The sequence below is a fragment of the Mercenaria mercenaria genome, chromosome 1, assembly GCF_021730395.1.
Source record: "Mercenaria mercenaria strain notata chromosome 1, MADL_Memer_1, whole genome shotgun sequence".
Taxonomy (NCBI): Eukaryota; Metazoa; Mollusca; class Bivalvia; order Venerida; family Veneridae; genus Mercenaria; species Mercenaria mercenaria.
Genome location: NC_069361.1, coordinates 86439409 through 86460377, shown reverse-complemented (window position 1 = coordinate 86460377; position 20969 = coordinate 86439409). Strand labels below are relative to the sequence as shown.

At 35.0% G+C, this 20969-nt stretch overlaps 1 protein-coding gene across 11 annotated transcripts in view; it reads left to right on the top strand.

Moving 5' to 3' along the window:
- LOC123531546 (centrosomal protein of 170 kDa protein B-like) overlaps positions 1 to 20969 on the top strand; it is a 163444-nt gene that overhangs the window by 82464 nt on the left and 60011 nt on the right. For 9 of the 11 annotated variants that reach the window (XM_053553235.1, XM_053553237.1, XM_053553218.1 and 6 more), the window contains 5 exons: positions 997 to 1081; positions 3852 to 4003; positions 7377 to 7427; positions 11187 to 11302; positions 15782 to 15951. In XM_053553235.1, coding sequence (XP_053409210.1) covers positions 997 to 1081; positions 3852 to 4003; positions 7377 to 7427; positions 11187 to 11302; positions 15782 to 15951 — 574 coding nt within the window. Of the gene's footprint in view, positions 1 to 996; positions 1082 to 3851; positions 4004 to 7376; positions 7428 to 9038; positions 9058 to 11186; positions 11303 to 15781; positions 15952 to 20969 lie in introns of those variants that run through there. The other 2 variants (XM_053553214.1, XM_053553252.1) reach the window with 2 other exon arrangements.

Genomic DNA, 20969 nt, shown 5'->3' with positions numbered 1-20969 from the left:
ACTTGGAAAATATCAGATTTCTTGGTTAAGTTTTATGTTTAGGACTGGTAAACTTTTGTCCTTAACGGTCAAAGCTATTGCTTTAAAACTTGGAGCAGTTATCTGCCATTGAAAGCTGACTCTGCACAGCAAGTATCTTAACTCTACATTGCTTTTTGCAAGAATTATGGCCCCTTTTGGACTTAGAAAATCATGGGTAGGACAATATTTCTATTATACAGAGATAAAAATATCAGATGAGTGTCTGTACCCGCAAGGCGGTGCTCTTGTTTCTTAGACCCAGTAATAGTAGTGAAAGTTTGTTTGAATTTTGAAACTTCAGACTAAATTTAGAAAGACCAGGAACCATTTTGAAGTCAATCATACTGTCTCCATTATAATGCTGTATATTGTATCATTAATATTATTGTTGAAATGATAGATCACTCATTAAGTTACATGAAAACCACTGCACCCCCAGAGCTTCACCAGGGACAGCTCATTTCTCATATCTCTATACTGCAGCCCACCTACCCCCGCCCTTTATGGTGCTAGAATTATTTGAAAACAATAAACATTTTTGCAGTTTCCATGCAAGATTTAGAACCTGTCTTTTCTGTTACTACATGCAGAAGATAGGAATCATTGATTCATAAATATTTGATCAGGTAGTATTGTGAAATGTGTGGGGTTTGTCTGTGTCTGTTGTTTGACGTGTAAGTAATTAGGATGGAAGTTAAATTATGCTGACTATACATGTTCTCCCTTGTTGCTTGCTGTCATGCAATCGCATCATCGTGAAAAATGTTGCCATATTTTGTCCTCCTTTAAAGTTTCTGCAAGTGACAAATTTTGTGGTAACATGGATTTAGTTAATTGGGTATTATATATATATTATATATATATTTTCTTTGACTTGTGGAAGGAAATAATGTTTTTAAAAACACGATTGTGCAAAGTCAACATTACCTAAAAATTTCAGGTGTTAAATATTATTGAATTTCCTTTCAATTTCAGACATACGTGAATAAGAACCGTATTCCAGAACAAGAGTATGTGATATTAGAGCAACGTGATATTGTAAACCTTGGACAGGATGATATCCTTTTATAATAGTTATAGTAATATTGTGTCTTTAATATTAACCACTGGGTATGTTTTAAAAATACTGAGAAATTCAGGTTGTACTATGTTTGTTTTATCCTTCAGCAAGTCTTTGCTAATGCCTCGGTCACAAAACCGTACAATGTCCATATGGTTTTAAATAATTATACAAGTCTACCAATTTTAGAATTCTTATGGTCTCTGTACAATCGTAGCGTCAGGTCACAGTACCTATGACCCTGTATGGTCTTTAGAAGGTGCAATCGTAGGATATCCATAAGGACATCACGACAAGTCGTGCGAAGCTCGCAAGGAACCAAGCCTTACCTCGTGCGGTGCTCATGGGTTTGACAGTACTTGGTGGAACTTAAAATATATTCCTGATATTATACCACTTTGAATCAACAAGGAAGTCGCATGGAGCCCATACAGCGATTGTAATGCCCTGCCAGCCCTGTGGGGACATCGCATGTTCTCCGCACGGTGTCCTTTATATCATACAGACATAGTATTTTGACCGTGCGAGTCCCCTACGATAGTCGTGTGAGCATAGACAAGCCTCGCATTTTTCCAAATTCACACAGAAATCGTGCCATACCTGTATGAACTCTTCCGGGGCCCGCACGGGGCTCTTGCGAGCTGCTCCCAACTTCGATTATCTCTATGGGCTCGTAGAGAATTTAGGAACTCGGTGAAATATTTCCGAGTTCCAGAGTCTTCTTCGAGTTCAGAAAATCTGCACGATGCTATTATGAGTACGGACACCATAGGAGTTTGCCAAAATTCGACTGAAAAACTACTCATATGGAGCACATAGCATTCTTGTGACCAGGGTATAAGGCAGCACTAAGTTTTGCTTTACAGTTTACGTTGCCATTTTGTAGAAATTAAAAAAATAATAATTGGATATCATATATTTAATCTATATACACTAAAATGTGAAATTTTAAACAACAGAAATTCTGTTGTCTAAACTTATTTTTTGTAAGACTGGCATTAGCTGTGTTGTAACTTGATTTGGATTCTAATGTACATTTAAGACATAAGTGGTTTTCTTTGAATGGCATTACCTCTCCTTTCTAATTGTAGGATTTACATACATGTCACATTAACTACAACAAAATATCTTCCCATAACTCTGAAATGGCCAGTGGTCAGTATTGGATAATGTTACCAAATAGTGAAATTATGCATATAAAGTCACAGTGTGTATTATTAGCTGCTATAGTTCTTACGGTCAGTTTGTTATGAGATTATGGTAATACACTTGAGATAAGCCCATGGATTGTCATTGATTTCTTATGTAATGAGCTCAGGAATTTAAATATTGCTATTAAGGACACTGTAAGATCTGCAAGTCATTATTTCCTTGGTATAAATAGTTTTAAGTTGATCTTTGTTGTTTATTCTGCTGTACCTCAGCTATGAGAATTTTGAGGAGGTAAGAAAAGGGGGCAAACGTATGTTCCCTGACTGTTTTGGAGCAACATCACCTAGTCTGGCAACCGATTAGATAATTAAAAAAAAGTTGTAAGAAAACAGAAGACCTGTTCTGACAGATCTTTCTTGGCTCTGATTGTCTACCAGTTTTAAGAAGAAAAAGGGACATAATTATACAAAATTTGAATAGCCTCTGGAGTTATCTCCTGTGAACAAAACATAGGGGCTGAATCGCCATATCTGCAGGACTGATTTACACTAATTGTTGCAACCTAAATCAGTGGCAACCAGAGCAAAACAGGGTAAACATTTAGAGAGCTTATTAACTCTCATCATGCTGGACATGATTGATTCTGCCTTTGTGACCAGTGTAGATCATGATCAGCCTGCACATCCATGCAGTCTGATCAAAATCTGCACAGTTCGCCATTCAGTAACTTTTTGGTATGCACCCCTTTAAACAGTTAATGGTACTGTCCAAATTAAAGATGGACAAGTTCATTATAGAAATTTAGCAGGGTAAGGGTTAATATTGTGATATCACCATATACCACAGTCTGTAACATCCTTGCATTGACTTTTTTCAGTTGAGAGCATTATTGATTCTTATTACTGATAGCTTATTGTCTACTGATCAATTGGGGGTTTTAAAGGCGTACGCTAGAATTCCTGTATATGAGATGGGCGAAAATTTCCAATAACAGAATTTCTTAAACTTGGACATTGAAGGACAATCATCTAAGAAACAAAAATGCAATAAAAATCATAGGTCACCGGATTCGAAAAGAGTTATCTGCCCTTGAAAACGTCATTTTTGGGGAAATGCCGTTTCAAGGGCAGATAACTCTTTTTTGATGCCGGTGACCTATGATTTTTATTGCATTTTTTGTTTCTTAGATGATTGTCCTTCAATATCCGAGTTTGAAGAATTCTGTTATTGGGAAATTTTCGCACCAAATACTAGCATACGTCCTTAAGTTGATCTGCCAGTGTGATTAGTGTTCTTCATAATCATTTGACCTACATTTTTTGTAAGAAATTTAGTTCTTACATCAGGGCTGCTGGAAAAAAGCAGTCAGCCAAGAATGAAGAAGCAAATACAATTCTTCTCTAATTTAAAATTTGACCTTCAAAGTTCTGGAAAATGTTGTTTTTGCTTGTGTTAGGAAAGTATTTTATGTTAAACAACGAGAAAAATGTGTTGCTATGCACGAGTGTTTATAAATACTGGTACCGAGTTTTCCTTGCCAAATATTGTTTTTAAGCTAAGTATTAGGGCCTAATGTTTAATAAATTATTTTTAACTTTTCCTTGACTTTATGTACATACTTTAGCATTCCAGATGGAGAAAATAGAGGATATAACCAGTACTGACCAAGAAGGGGAGGAAATCTATCCACAGATTGAGGATGAGTTACCTCCCTGGGCAAATAGAGACACTGGTTCCCAGGATCTACAAAGTCCAATGGCAGAATGTCAGGTAATTTCTGACTTTAGTGTACTGGTTCACATGCCCAAGTCTCAATGAAGAACATACTTCAACTCTTTCTTGGCATGTATTATTGAAGGTTTTTGAGCAATAAAAAAAAGTATCTTTTGTGAGCAATGAAATCGTGTGAGTCCAGAAGGAATAATAATGTGTCTCTTTATTTCTTAATATTTCTGAAAATAGCCATAAAGAGTAGGCTATGGCTTTAAAAATACTTGGGCCATATTTTTTTTAAGATTTAGTATTCTAGACAGGTAAATATATAGGGCTACCAATTTTGATATTTCAAATAACTAATGTGTAGGCAAAATTAATATGTAGATATAATGACCATATCTAAATCATCAAAGAAATAAAAGCTTATTTTAAAAATATGTTTATTACATACAGTATGTACAACCAAAGATTTTATCTGATTCAAAATTATCGTACACTACCCCTATACATCAAGACGTGTTTGTAAATGATATACCAAAGATTTTGTGTGTACATTTATAAAATTTTCACTAGGTTTCGCTTTGAACATTTGTACAATATATTTACAACTTGACTTTTGTGACAATCTTTTATGTTTCATCTTTCAAATCTGCACTAAAAAAGAAGAGGGCATATTATTTCTTTATTTGGCAATTTTAAGATAGCTTAGAAACAAAAACTCATGTTCTAATGTTTGTAGTATGACCAAACTTTACTTTTAAAGAGAGGTAAGGTTTAGCCAGAATCTGGAATTCAGTGCCTTTAAAATATAACTCTAGGAAATATGGAAATGTGTCAGTAAATGCAAGATCCCAATATCAGTATGTCCTCAAAGAAAAGTTTTAGTGCATGTATTTTGATTTGCAATATCATTTTGAAACTTAACACCTGTCTTCCAGTATAAGTGAAATTTTGATTTATAATACTATAAAGATTTTGTAAGTATGACCCTTGTCTTGATCCAAATCTCTAATACAATTGTGAAAAACTATAATGTAAAATACTACATTATTTCAGGTTTAATTGTTCTTTTAATCGTTGTTAAAAGTGGTTTATGATTCAACACTATGCTTGAATTAATTCATTAGTAATTGTTGTATGTTAAAATAACAATGAATTGATTCACTATACACTGTTCACATGGAAATTACATTTTGTTTTTTGTTTTTTATACATTTTTATACTTTTATTGAAATTGTTGGATTTTAGTTAAAACCATTTACACATGATTTACCTAGGTAAACTTTTCTACAACTTTTTAATATGACTTAATTTTGCACCAGGGCCCATATTCATCAGCATTTATAGTCTGATATTTAAGAACAGCAGATATTTATTCATTTACCCTAATTATCTTTGTTTATAGCAATTTATCTTTGTTTATAGCAATTTTACACAAATGAAATTTGGCTCAGCGTTTTGTAGCTCTAGCGTACATTTTCATGCAAAGTTTCATCACAATGTATGTGTATTTAGCCTGCTGTCGGCAATTGTATCTGCCTTTGTGACCAGTGCAGACCAAGATCAGCCTGCACATCCGTGCAGTCGGATCATGGTCTACACTGTTTGCCATTCAGTCAGATTTTCAGTGAACACCCCTTCGATTAATAAATGGTATTGCCCAGATTGTATGATGGACCAGTCCATTTAAGAAATTAAGCAGGCTGAGGGTTAACAATGACAAAAAGAAAATTCCATATTTTAAGGTCTCAGTCTAGATTTCAGACATTGATGAATATGGACCTTTGCAAATGATATAGACTGTTGTCTTATTTGATAACTTGTTTCAATGATTTGGTTGTGTTAAAATTCACCTGTAGGATGTAAGTGTGTCTTCATTTAATGCTGTAACAATCCATGATTTTGCATTAGGAAGTGTGTATTGTCATATTTTTGGGAAGCAGTTTTGTTTTATTTGGTGACAAACTGTAAGTCAGAGATCAGCAAAACATTCTGCAGTAAAAAATGTCACAGGTGATGCCCATGCATATTATTCTTGTGAAGCAAGGTGAAATTAAATAGTTAAAGTTCATGGCTGTGCAAAACATTCATGTGAGGCCAGGCGAGATCAGAATGTCACAGGTCAAGGCCATGCAAAACATTCTTGTGAGGCCAGGTGAGATCAGAATGTCACAGGTCAAGGCCATGCAAAACATTCTTGTGAGGCATGTTGAGATCAGAATGTCACAGGTCAAGGCCATGCAAAACATTCATGTGAGGCCAGGTGAGATCAGAATGTCACAGGTCAAGGCCATGCAAAACATTCTTGCGAGGCATATTGAGATCAGAATGTCACAGGTCAAGGCCATGCAAAATATTCTTTTGAGGCATTCTTTTGAGGCATGTTGAGATCAGAATGTCACAGGTCAAGGCCATGCAAAACATTCATGTGAGGCCAGGTGAGATCAGAATGTCACAGGTCAAGGCCATGCAAAATATTCTTGTGAGGCATGTTGAGATCAGAAAGTCACAGGTCAATGCCATGCAAAACATTCATGTGAGGCCAGGTGAGATCAGAATGTCACAGGTCAAGACCATGCAAAACATTCATGTGAGGCCAGGTGATATCAGAATGTCACAGGTCAAGGCCATACAAAACATTCTTGTGAGGCATGTTGAGATCAGACTGTCACAGGTCAAGGCCATGCAAAATATTCTTGTGAGGCATGTTGAGATCAAAATGTCACAGGTCAAGGTCATGCAAAACATTCTTGTTAGGCATGTTGAGATCAGACTGTCACAGGTCAAGGTCATGCAAAACATTCATGTGAGGCATGTTGAGATCAAAATGTCACAGGTCAAGGCCATGCAAAACATCCATGTGAGGCATGTTGAGATCTGAATGTCACCGGTCAAGGCCATGCAAAACATTCATCTGAGGCATGTTGAGATCAAAATGTCACAAGTCAAGGTCATGCAAAATATTTTTGTGAGCCAAGGTCAAATGAAAATGTGACAGTTTGTGGCCATGTACATTCTTCAAGTACATGAGATTAAAATGTCACAGGTGAAGGCCATGCAGAACATTCTTATCAGGCTAGGTGATATTAGTAAATATCTCTGTATAAGGTCATTGTTCCCTAGTTACTAGAAACAGTTTTTATTGAAAGACTATTTTGAGTTTTACTACTTTCAAGGTTTGTAACTGCTTACAGATGCAGGATCCTTGAAGTAAAATGTCATATATCAGAGTTGCAGTAACAAGGATTTAGATGAAAGGCTGTGAATTATTAAGTCCATGCTGCTGTTCTTCTCCCCAGCTTGTTGTTTCTTTATCAGGAATCAAACAGTTAGCATCCTATCATTGTTTAGCAGATGTAATGTTGTTACTTGAAAAATTAAAAGTAATATGTTCTCATTTTGATTTTTTTTTTTTCGCATTTGCAAGCATCGTGAACCTGTTGGATATTTCTACGCATGTTTCCCAACAAATGTTTTGGTATGTAATACTTCCTATTTCAGCTTGAAGGCAAAATGCATGTTGTTGTCATAGTTTTAACTTCCAATCACCTCTTACATTATTACCGGTATGTATATAATTATTTTCAATCTCCGTTACTTTCCGGATGTGTCAATTTTTTCCATATTGATGCACAAAATTTCATATTGGGTGTGTAACGTCATAAACAGTATTTTCAATTTTGCTCAAGCTAAACATATTTATATTATTTTTGTAATACTATTAAGAGTAGAAGTATGTGTAAATAAAAATTATTTGCAAAATGATATTGCGCTCCTACGGTCGCACCATATCTCTCTGCAAAACTTATGCATATTTCTCAATGCAGAGCTAACTAGCTATAATTCTATTTCATATATATTAATAAAAGAATGCCTCTTTGGTGACATAAATACAGTACATATTGAAATAAAGCCTTTAAAAAATATCATGAGCAGATTATGTGCGGTTTACCTTAAACCACTTCTGTTTTGTTAAGGAAGTTAAAACTGTAGACAGTATAATATGGTGTTAAGTTCATTTTTTGTTTCATTGATGAATTTGTTGTACATTTTGTTTATTATTTGTTAAACATAGGAAATAAATCGGTGCCCTTTTACACCTGAATGGGGTAAAACTTGCAATAATATTAAATATTTGATGTAGATGATAATGTATGGTATGGTATGGTATTTTTATGGTATGGTATAGTATATTTACATTGATTTGATAATATAAAGTTGCAATGCTCATCAAAAGATACATTTATAGTGGAAAAAGCAATAAAATATTTATGTAGGACGTTGTCGTTCCTGCCTTTTACTCCCCATTCTTTGCGTGTATTTTAACGTTTTATGTTTCATATCTTGATATTATATGTTTCTTTTTGCCTTTTATTTTCGGTGAATCATTATCATGCATGGATATTTCATTCTAAAGTTGAAGATTATATAAATGTATTGTTTGTTTCAAAATGTTACATGTGTATCATTGTGTTTAATTACAAAATAGAGTATTCTTAGTAACCTTTGGATATAAAAGAGGATAAAGGGATTAAAGATTAAAGATTATGTTTTCATAAAGGAATGTATGAACTATGAAGTTTATATCAATAGGTTCTTGCCTTTACACTTTTATAGAGTAATCTGACCCTAACATGAAACTTTTGCAGCTTCTTGGCTCTTTAATGTGCTGCCAGGAAGCCAACCAGAGAATACCTTATTATGATAAACATGATTAATTTTATGCACTGAAAATGAATGCATTTTATCTTTGATGCAAATGTAAATGGATCTCATTGGGAATATATTCCGTTAGATAAAACTGCCTCCCGATATTCCTGTAATTGAACCAGTTTGGAATAACTTTTACTACAGAAACCACAGTTTAGTTATGTTGGAAAAGTATTGTTAGATGAAATTAGCATCAGAAATTTCCAGAAAAAACACTGATAAAAATTAAGATAAGGTGATGTTAGGTTTTCCTTTGAATTTAGTGCTTTGAAAGAACACATTTAATGAAGTACTGTTGATAAAATTGTTGAAATATTTTTTTTACAATCATTACTGGAAAATATCATTAACATCATGTTGAGTTACAAAGATGTGAATAACAAAGCTTCATAAACCAGGTAGAGATATTGTTTAATTGCTAGACCTGTTTATACAACAGATTTATTGTTTTCTTTGATAACAACAATTTTTTTCTGCTAATATGATTTTTTTTTCTGGAAGAGCAGATCTGATTCTTCTATCCAAACAGAGTTCTTGCAGGTAGTACCTGCATAGAACCTGAGTTTTAGTGTTCAAACATGTGGAGTTTTATGGATGTAAAAATGCAGAATAATCTTAACCCTTAGCCTGCTAAATTTCTATAAGAACTGGTCATCATCAATTTGGGAATACCATTTATTATCGAAGGGGTGTTACTGAAAATTTACTGACTGAATAGCGAACATGCAGACATGATCAGACTGCACGGATGTGCAGGCTGATCTTGGGTCTGCACTGGTCCAAAGGTCAGAATTACTGCCGCCAGCAGGCAAAGGGTTAATTTTTCTTTTCATTGGATTTCGAATTTTTGACAGGTATATTTACATAATGATTATGTATACATACCACAGACAGTAAACACATCTTAATGTCTGTTTTAACTTTACAAAATATTGACAATGCTGTTCATAAAATTTGTTTTATTAATAAGTGCGATATATTTTTAATAAGCAGTAACTATTTTTGATGGAAACAGAAAATGTGTCTCTGGTTGGCTCAGTAGGTAGAACATTAAGACTTCCAGGTGTGAGGTGTTGTGTCTGGTCCCCGTCGAGGCAAATTTTCACTGTGAGACAGTAGGTGTGGTTAGTTATCCATCCTCCACAGCTGATTCTTGTGGGGAAGTTGTCTAAAATGTTGTTAAATCTTTATAAAACATACAGGCAAATATAAGAACAAAATGTATTAACACTTAGAAGGTTATATTTGTAACATGGACATTCAATTTTAATATCTTTAAAGTACATGAAAAATGGGATATGTGCATTATTTCACTGTTTCCTTTTGTCAGACCATTCTACCATCTGTCTGTTCATCTGTCAGTCACAAAACATAGACATTAATGTTAAACAATTACAAGAGGATGGTTTATTTGAAGTATATGTAGGTCTTCAAGATATAGTTCTTATTGTAGCAAATGTTACAAGTCTGTCTTCTGGTAGTGAACTTTTATTGCTGGACAATAGTCTTGTTCTGTATATTCCAGTACATAAAGGTAATGCATGTGGAAAATGTCATTTTGTACAATATATATGAATTTGCAATCGGAACCAGTAATCATTTTATGTTTGGGGGGAAATGAATGTTCTAGAAATAGTGTATAGATTAGAAGGAATGCAGAGCTGTAATCATGATGGAGAAATTCCGGGAGATAGTTATCTTATCGTTTGATGATTTATGCTTGAAACCTGCAGTGAAATGGGTTTAATTCATTTTTGAAAACTGCAATGTGGTTTAACAGTTTCATTTGATGTGCAAACAAATTGTTCTTGATAATATTAGAGTGCATTTCAAAGTTAAGTAGGTATCAGTTTCGCAGTAGGTAAAATGTATAACAAGAGGAAGACAGGTATGAAGAAAATTAAATTGATATGTAGAAAACATTTGTAACAAACCGAAAATATTTCAACATCACTAGGAAGATCAAACAGATGACTTTTTTCTGATAACAGTGCACAGCCTTATGGAGATAGAATTTGCTTGTCATATGAAGAGATTGGAGTTATATAGATGTACTAAATGCTATATTTAGCAATATATTTTCAGTGATGTACTAAATGCTATATTTAGTAATATATTTTCACAGGGATGAATTAAATGCTTCATATTTAGCAACATATTTTCACAAGGACATACCAAATGTTATATATAGCAACACATTTTCACAGGAATGTACTGAATGCTATATTTAGCAACATATTTTTACAGGGATGTTCTAAATGCTATATTTAGCAACATATTTTCACAGGAAAGTACTAAATGCTATATTTAGCAACATATTTTCACAGGAATGTACTAAATGCTATATTTCGCAACATATATTCACAGGGATGTATTAAATGCTATATTTAGCAACATATATTCACAGGAATATACTGAATACTATATTTAGCAACATATATTCACAGGAATGTATTAAATGCTATATTTCACAACATATATTCACAGGGATGTACTGAATACTATATTTCGCAACATATATTTACAGGGATGTATCGTGGAGCAACGTATAGAACACACATGTGGTGAAAGTGTTCCAGAGACAGAGGCAGCACATCAGGATCTAGACAGAAGTTACAGTCATGACAGTATAGCTTCATTTGGGTAAGCGTTTCACAATGTGTAATGTGTTTTAAGGGTACAAAACTTATATCAACTAGAGCTCTCACTGAACAGTGATAACTACTCACAGACACCACGATGAGCTTTCTGCACATTATTTTAATGAAGGAACCAATTGATGCTACTTTTCAAGGCACCACCATTTAAAATGGTGGGCATATAATGTAACACCTGTCCATGTGTGTGTACTTGTGTCCGTCTGTGTACAATATCTTGTTTGCTCTATAACTTTATTGTGCATGGTTGGATTTTAAAATAACTTGGCACAGATAACCACCATAACAAGATGATTTGTCAGAAGGAATATCCAGACCTCTAGATGAAAGGTCAAGGTCACACTTAGGGTCAAAGATTTTAGGTCAGTTTTTCTTGTCAGCTCTATAACTTTTTAGCTCACCTGTCACATAGTGACAGTGTGAGCTTTTGTGATCGCCCTTCATCCGTCGTCCGTCCGTCCACAATTTCTTGTGAACACGATAGAGATCACATTTTGCAAGCAATTTTAATCAAACTTGTACAAAACTTATATTGGCATGATATCTCGGTTCCTTTCAAGAACTGGCCAGATCCCATCATGGGTTCTAGAGTTATTGCCCCTTAAAGGGCCAAAATTTGTGTGCGAGCATGCGTCAACAATTTCTTGTCTGCACGATAGTGGTTTCATTTATGATTTTATTTTAACCAAACTTGCACAGAACTTGCATCACCATAAGATCTCGGTTCCTTTCTTGAACTGGCTAGATTCCATTATTGGTTCCAGAGTTATGACACCTGAAAGGGCCAAAATTAGCTATTTTGACCTTGTCTGCAAAATAGCAGCTTTATGATTTGATTTTTACCAAACTTGCACACAACTTGTATCACCATAAGATCTTGTTTCCTTTCTTGAACTGGCCAGATTCCTTTATGGGTTCCAGAGTTATGGCTCCTGAAAGGGCCAGAATTAGCTATTTTGACCTTGTCTGCACAATAGCAGCTTACCTTATGATTTGATTTTAACCAAACTTGCACAAAACTTGTATCACCATAAGATCTTGGTTCCTTTCTTGAACTTGCCAGATGCCTTTATGGGTTCCAGAGTGATGGCCCCTGAAAGGGCCAGAATTAGCTATTTTGACCTAGTCTGTACAATAGCAGCTTCATTTATGATATGAATTTAATCAAACTTGCACAAAACTTGTGTCACCATAAGATCTCGGTTGCTTTCTTGAACTTGCCAGATCCCATAATGGGTTCCAGAGTTATGGCCCCTGAAAAGGCCAAAGTTAGCTATTTTGACATTGTCTGCACAATAGCAGCTTCATTTATGATTTGATTTTAACCAAATTTGCACACAACTTATATCATCATAAGATCTCGGTTCCTTTCTTGAACTGGCTAGATTGCTTTACGGGTTCCAGAGTTAAGGCCCCTGAAAGGGCTGAAGTTAGCTATTTTGACCTTGTCTGTACAATAGCAGTTTCATTTATGATTTGATTTTAACCAAACTTGCACACAACTTTTATCACCATAAGATCTTGATTCCTATTTATACGCCCAAAGGGACGTGTTATGTTATCGTCTCGGTGTCCGTCATATGACTTTTTTTGTGTGTATTGCTCGGCATTTGCCTTGCATTGCAGTTTTCTTGTTTTTATTTGGCAGATCCTTCTTTTGTTCACTTGCAATAAAAAATTTTTAATTACTTCTCTTTTATGTTACTATAAATAGCTTCTTGTCCTTAAGTGCAATGATAACAGGTGAGCGATATAGGGCCATTATGGCCCTCTTGTTTATGTATGTATGGATATTCAAATATCGTGGTAGAAACATTCACCGTAACAAGATCTTTAAGGTCTAGAGATAATAGTAAAAAATAATCCATAATTTCCATGCCCAGTCTAAACCTTTCGTATGAATTGATGTATATCCATCTAACTTAGGACAAACATCCTCCATTACCAGATGATGTGTTGACTTCTAGACCCGTTAGCTCAAAGGTCAAGGTCACAGAGGTCAAAGGTTTTGCTTGATTTTTCTTGTTTAATCTATCACTTTTGTATTTTTGTACACATTTATGGATGCTCAAATACGTACCATCAGTTTTAGTCAGCAGACACAATGGACATATGCTAAAGTGGTTAAGCTCACTGACTTCAAATCACTGATGCCCCTCACTGTTGTAGTTTGGAATATAGAAACCTTCATGTGGGGAAGCTGTTCAGCTGCCTTCCAGACGGTTGATGGTTCTACCCAGGTACTCTCCCATGCCTAAAACAATGCTTGGAAAGCTGGAAAAGTTTCAATATGACCAAAATTATGTCTTTGTGACTCTAAATAAAACAAAGAACAAAAATAGATAATTTAAATATAAGATTAAACCTAAGTTCTTGTCACCATGTATCTTATATTATTATACCCCCCTTCGGAGGGTTAGATTGTTTTGCAGATGTCTGTTGGTCAGTATGTCGGTCGGTTGGTATGTAGACAAATAGGTTTCCGGATGATAACTCAAGAACTCTATGGCCTAGGATCACGAAACTTAATAGGGAGGTTGATAATGACCAGCAGATGACCCCTATTGATTTTGAGTTAATAGGTCAAAGGTCAAGGTCACAGTGACCCGGAACAATTAAACAGTTTATGGATGATAACTTGAAAATACTTGGGCCTAGGATCACAGTCCTCAGTAGGTCAAAGGTCAAGGTCACTTGACCCAGAACAGGTCTATGGTTTCCAGATGATAACTCAAGAAGGCTTGGGCCTAGGATCATGAAAGTTGATAGGGAGGTTGTTATGACCAGCAGATAACCCCTGTTGATTTTGTGATCTGTAGGTCAAAGGTCAAGGTCACAGTGACCCAGAACAGTTAAACAGCTTATGGATGGTAACTTGAAAATGCTTGGGCCTAGGATCACGAAACTTGATAGGGAGGTTGATCATGACCAGGAGATGACCCCTATTGATTTTGAGGTCAGAAGGTCAAAGGTCAAGATCACATTGACCCAGAACAGTAGAACTCCTTTTTGCCAAATAACACTTTGGTCTAAGATCACATTTGATACGGAGGTCACTTATGACTGGTAGATGACCCATAATTATTGACTTGAGGTCAGTACGTCAAATGTCCAATGCACAGTTACCAAATTATTTCTGTTCATTGTGCTATTACTGAATGCATCAAGGGGGGCATTTTGTGTTCTACGAGCTTGTTTAATTTATACTCAAAACTTGCAGAAACAGACAGATACTCTATGTAGAATTGATTCAGTTGTGTCATATAATTTTTCACGGAGGGGAAAAAGGCGAAAACTAGATGATTTCTCTCTGAATACCTGGAGTATTTAGCATTAAAATGTAGGAAGATATGAAGATATATATCCTAATTAACAACACCCATCAAATGATTAATTCAGTTCCTGGGGCAATAATTGGATAAAACTTGGAATGTCATTTAAGTCAATCGATAAAACGTGCTTCTGCTTCGTGTGCACGCATTTAATTTCTTTACCAACAGTATAAAAAGAAAACATTAAAACTAAATAACATCAAATTAATGTGTTTATGACAAAATGTATCTTACCTAGCAAGAAAAGTCATGATTATGCATTAAATGCTTCAGTAATCTCAAAACACACTGAAACATCTGTGTATATATACAAGTCTGTGAAAGTTATGTCAAAATATAATGAACATTCTGTCTTCATTAGTTTTAATCAGTGGAGTCTTGGAGTCATTTTTTTTCATTCCCAGAGAAAAAAAGCATTCTTTCAGGGGAATTAATTACTATGAAATCATTAAATATTGAAATCCACAAATACAGTAATTCATGTCTTCTCAAAGTAGTTGTTTTCACCGAAACCATGAAATTCTATGCCAAGAAATTTAAGCTTGAGCCTGCTGGCGGCAAATGATTCTGCCTTAGTTACCAGTGCAGGCTGATCATGGTCTGCACTGTTCGCTTTTCAGTCAGTAAATTTTCAGAGAACACCCCTTTGGTAAATAATTGGTACTGCCCAAATTGAATGATGGAGCAATCCATTTTAGAAATTTAACAGGGTAAGTGTTAAATGATTTCACACTAGTGATGCTCATTGAAAATTAATGTTTTACAGAGAACCTGTTTATATATCTGTGAAGGGAAGCACATAGTAATCACACCATGTTACCTTGTCTGTACCCTTCTAAACACTTAGATCTCAGCTATAACTTATAAAGTATTCAATGGATGTCAGGGAAACTTTAACACAAATGTTAAACATTGTAAGATGTGTCAAGGCCAAATGTCAGGTCCATACCTCAAAGGTCAAAGTACCTATCAGTGTAACTTACATTTATGGGGTATTTGCCACTTACTAGTGACTTGTTTTAAAAATCACTTGAAAGTACTTCTTCCTCAATTCTTGTGTTCAAGTAAAAATTCAAAAGTACATTTTATTTTGTATCTCATGTTAAAGTTCCAATATTTCTTTCCACTTCTAGGTTAGGGTGTAACACATGGCCAAAGAAGCGTTACAAACCAAAGAAGTCAGTTAAGGACATATTTGCTGCAATGGATGAAGAAAGAGCTCTTCATATTGAAGGGCTCATTGACCAACCACCAAGCAGGGTACTGAGGGGCACAGGGGCTCCTATGAACAAGTTACCAGATGGTAGGTTTAATTCGCATTTACTGATCTACCCATGTATCATAGAGCAGACATAGTGGTCCAGTGGTAACACACTGGACTGTTAAGTAAGATGTCATGTGTTTGAGCCCAAGAACCAGGGAAACTTTTGGAATTGGAGCATCTTCTCTATCTCGCACATTCCTTCCCAATATAGTTACTAACATTTTCTTAGGGTTGAGGGGGGTGAGTGGGGAGTAACCCATGTAATTTACTAATGGCAGCTATTAAACTTTAGCCTGCTGGCAGCAAGTGATTCTGCCTTTGCGACTAGTGCTGACCAAACTGATCATGGTCTGCACTGTTTGCTATTCAGTCAGTACACCCCTTCGAATAATAAATGATACTGCCCAAATTGAATGATGGACCAGTCCATTTTAGAAATTTAGCAGGGTAAGGGTAAATAAGCATAAGAACACGCACATTCTTGTGTTGTGCAGGATTTGATAGTGTTGATTTTACACTTAAAAAATCCTGACATGTCCTCCATTCAGTTGTAGGCAGAAGAATACATGACACACTGAATTCTGGTCATGTCCAGTTGTTGGCTGATTCATTATCTAGGTTTGGTTGTGGGCTTTTGTAGATAGATTCATGAATAAATGTTTTCTTCAGTTCATTTCTTGTATGGTTGACAGTTGTGTGTTCAAACAGAAATCAGTCTCTATTCTCTCCACTTCATCTCTTACTTGTCTCATCTCCTAGGATACAAAGTTTTCAGGATGTCACTGATCATTTTATTACTTGACTTTAATGCCATTAAAATAGAACAGGTCGTTTGCAAGAGATGCAGTAAAGAAAAGCCATATGTTACACTATAGTGATATGTGATATTTATGCAGTTGGCAGTTTGAGCTACGGTTTTATAATTGCAGTATATTTACCTAAGATTCCTTTGTATAAAACATTTGGTAGGATTGTCTGAGAATAAGCAACTTAATAGCTGAAGTGTTTGATTGATGCATTTTGGACAGGAATAGATAAGGAACTGACATACAATGATTTTATGATATGTGTGGGAAACATTTTGCAAAAAACAGTGTAAGGGTACTTTCTTGATATGTGCATTTTTATATCTAGGAGAGCGGCATAAACTTGGAAAGATACACATCATCAGCTTGAAAGTTTTTTCTTGTTATTCTAAACTTTGTTGTTACTAGACAATTGACTGCAAAGTCAAAGCAGTATGTTCCTTTTTTATGTCCTATGTTGAAAACCTTGTCATGTGCCAAATCCTAGATGATTTATCCTAAGCCTTTTCCCAAAGTTTATGCCCAAGTTGGCAGTAGCTTTTCTGTCCTATGCTTTTTTCTCAATTTACTGTTTATGCCCTTTCTTGTCTTAGTTTTAAACAAATGCCATTTCTGGGATGGATTTAGTGATTTTGACCTGTCCTTAAATGACTGCATTGAGATTCTTGTCACAAGAGATACATGTCCCATTGGTTCAGCTTAGGTTCATGTGACATTGCATTAATAATAATGTCCTGATGGGTTCAGCTTTGTCACATTATGGGCTCACATGGTGCCTGATTTTGAATTATATATGCCCTGCATATCTATGGATTCGAGCCTTGTCATTTGTTATCAGTCTGGTTTGGAGCAGACTGGTGGTTCTTCCCAGGTGCCTGCCACCCAAACAAACATAGCCTTAGGGGCACCTTAGGGTTTCCTCCACCATTAAAATCTAGAATATGACCTGATCTGTGTCAGCATGACTTAAAACCCAACTACAGTCAAAAAATGTGTCATATTAGGGTATGCCATAATGATTCAGCTTATGTTTATATCTGTTGTTACACATGATCCATTGTGTAATTTTAAGTTAATATTACTGTATGTTGCTCATGACCCATTGTTACAGCTCCTGTTAATTTTACAGTACATTGCTCATGGTCCATTGATTTAGCTGTGGTTCTTATCTAAGGTTACTATCACACCATGTTGCATATGTCCCATTCTTATAGCTTTGTTATAGCTCAGGTTACTATCACATCATGTTGCACATGTCCCGTTATTATAGCTTAGGTTAATGTCACATCATGTTGCATATGTGCGATTGTTATAGCTCAGGTTACTATCACATCATGTTGCACATGTCCCATTGTTATAGCTAAGGTTACCATCACTTCATATTGCACATGTCCCATTGTTATAGGTCTGGTTACTACCATATCATGTTGCACATGTCCCATTGTTATAGCTTGGGTTACTATTACATCATGTTGTACATGTCCCATTGTTATATAAACAGCTTAGATTACTCTCACATCATGTTGCACATGTCCCAATGATATAGCTCAGGTTACTATCACATGTTCCATTGTTATAGCTCAGGTTACTATTACATCATGTTGCAGATGTCCAATTGTTATAGCTCAGAATAATGTCTCATCATGTTGCCTATGTCCCATTATAGCTCAGGTTAATGTCACATCATGTTGCATATATCTCATTGTTGTAGCTTAGGATAATGTCACATCATGTTGCACATGTCTCCTTGTTAAAGCTCATGTTAATGTCACATTATGTTTCACATGCCTTATTATTTTAGTAATGTTACATGATATTTGGCTTTCCCAGTGTTTTAGCTTTTTAATGTTACATGAAGTTGCACATGTCCTATTGTTTTAGGTCCGGTTTATATAAAATATTTTGCATATGTCCCATTGTTTTAGGTCAGGTATGGCCCATGTCCTGATAAATTAACTCAGTTTCTAGTAAAATGCCAACTGTTGTCTTTTATTTACAGTCCCATGATATCTGTTATTCTTTTGTCTAATGCAGATTAAAGGAGCTGGATTCACAGAACAAGAAAAATAGAAAAATCATGTTTACTTGAAGATTTCTAAGAAACCAATTTTAGTCTGCTGGTGGCAAGTGATTCTGCCTTTGCGGCCAGTGCAGACCAAGATCATCCTGCACATCCGTGCAGTCTGATCATGGTCTGCATTGTTCACTATTCAGTCTGTAGATTTTCAGTGAACACCCCTTTGAATAATAAATGGTATTGCCCAAATTGAATGATGGACCAGTCCATTATAGAAATTTAGCAGGGTAAGGGTTAATAACTCATTCAGGAGGTTCAGCTCATATTGTATCTGAAACAGAAGCAGATGTAAACAACATTTGGCAGGGAGTTGTAATTCATGATTACTGTTTATTACAGAAACAATATGTTAGACTCGTATCTCCACTATATATATGTATGGTAAATAAACTGCAACTATATATAACAGATTTGTATTTCTGCCAATAATTGCAAAATTGATTTGCAAGTGAAGTATTCTGTAAAACTATGTGGATACAGAAACCATGTATCATACATATATATGCCAAGTAACTTAATAACAGGAGAATTGAATTCAGTACTAAATACACTTTTCAAATTAATGAAATATTTTTTATATTAACAACTATAGATTACAAAAACGATATGCAGAAACTAGGTTTGCACAGCAGAATTCTAGAATATAAATTAGAAGGTTTGATAGACAAGAGCATCTGGCTTGTATCCATAATTCAAGAAAATATTGGCTAACCTGGTGCAACCACTTGTTGCCAAATGTACCTGAAAGTCAATTACAGGTGTCTATTGCAGATATAAGTAGCCAAGGTGGCTGTTTATGATGGATTTAAACCTAGTTTTAATTTCATATTTATCCTAGTTATATATATTCAAGAAGAAAGTTTATTTATAAAATGTGTGGCTTATAAAATGAACAAAAATGACAATTTTATGTGAATATTTATAACAGATCTATTCATGATTTTAAAGAGGTTGAATTTGCCTGGTTTCAGATAGCTATATGCACATGGTGTGATGCACCTGGCTTTATACTATCTAAATTTGAGCAACAAATTTTGAAAACAAGCTTTGATATGATAAAGTTTGATTTTAGTGTTTGTCTCAGAGATACCTTATCTTAGACAATTAGTTGTGCTTAAAGGAAATACAAAGTGATTGGTTTCTACCCAGTAGTGTTTGTGATAATGATCTTGACAACTGTGTAGAGCAAACTGATACTAAAGTAAACAGTTTGAGCACCTACTAGTTTGAAAAAATGTTTTTCATATATGTTGTAGTATGGTCATTTTGTTACATTCATTTTTTCTGGGAGAGAACATTCAAATAGCACATGTGTGGACAATAGCAATTTTAAGTTTGGGAGAACTGTGACAGGTTTTGTGTGAAGGGAAGTAATTCGATTGGGAACAGTCTGTGGAACTTGATGGATAACTAGCAGCTGTTGTAAATTATTTAGGGGAAGGATTTGCAGAACATTTTGCAAGTAAGAAACCTTGACAAAATTAACATCTGACTTTAATACAGAAGGCAGAATATGGGAAGGCAGCATTGTTAGTTGTTTGTATGAGATACTTCATAGATCACCTTTGGGCATTCTACAGAAAAGTGGGAATTAACTATTAATGGAAATTTCCTTTGACAGGATTTAGCTGAATAGTTTAGTCTTGTGCCAGACAGAGCTTTATTGACTGTGTGTAGATGTTAAGATGAAATGACAATTTTCCCCCATTGAACTTGTGGTTTGACAGATCTTGACATATAAGTAGAAGGTGTGACAAATTCTACAGTAAATAGCAGAACTGGTTTTGGTAAAATTGGAAGTAAAATTCTAATACACACAAGTAATGAAAACACCATATTTGTGAGGGGTTGGTGGCTACAGAAATTGCAGGATTTATGATTTATTTTTCCGTGGAATACTTGAAAGTGTATGACAGAAAAGCTGTTCTGGATACATTTATATTACTTCTTGAATTTGCTTGTTGTTTTACTTGGCATACATGTGAGTAATGTACTATTTACATTGATTGTTTATACTGAGGTTAAGTACTTTGTTAAGGACTTTCTTTCCAAGTGGCTGTAGGTCATGTGTCCTTCCTCATTTAGAATCGGGTCAGAATGTTACAGTATATAAACCATTTCAACTTAGATTGAATACTAAAACCAAACTTTATTGTTTTGTTTAACTTTATTTT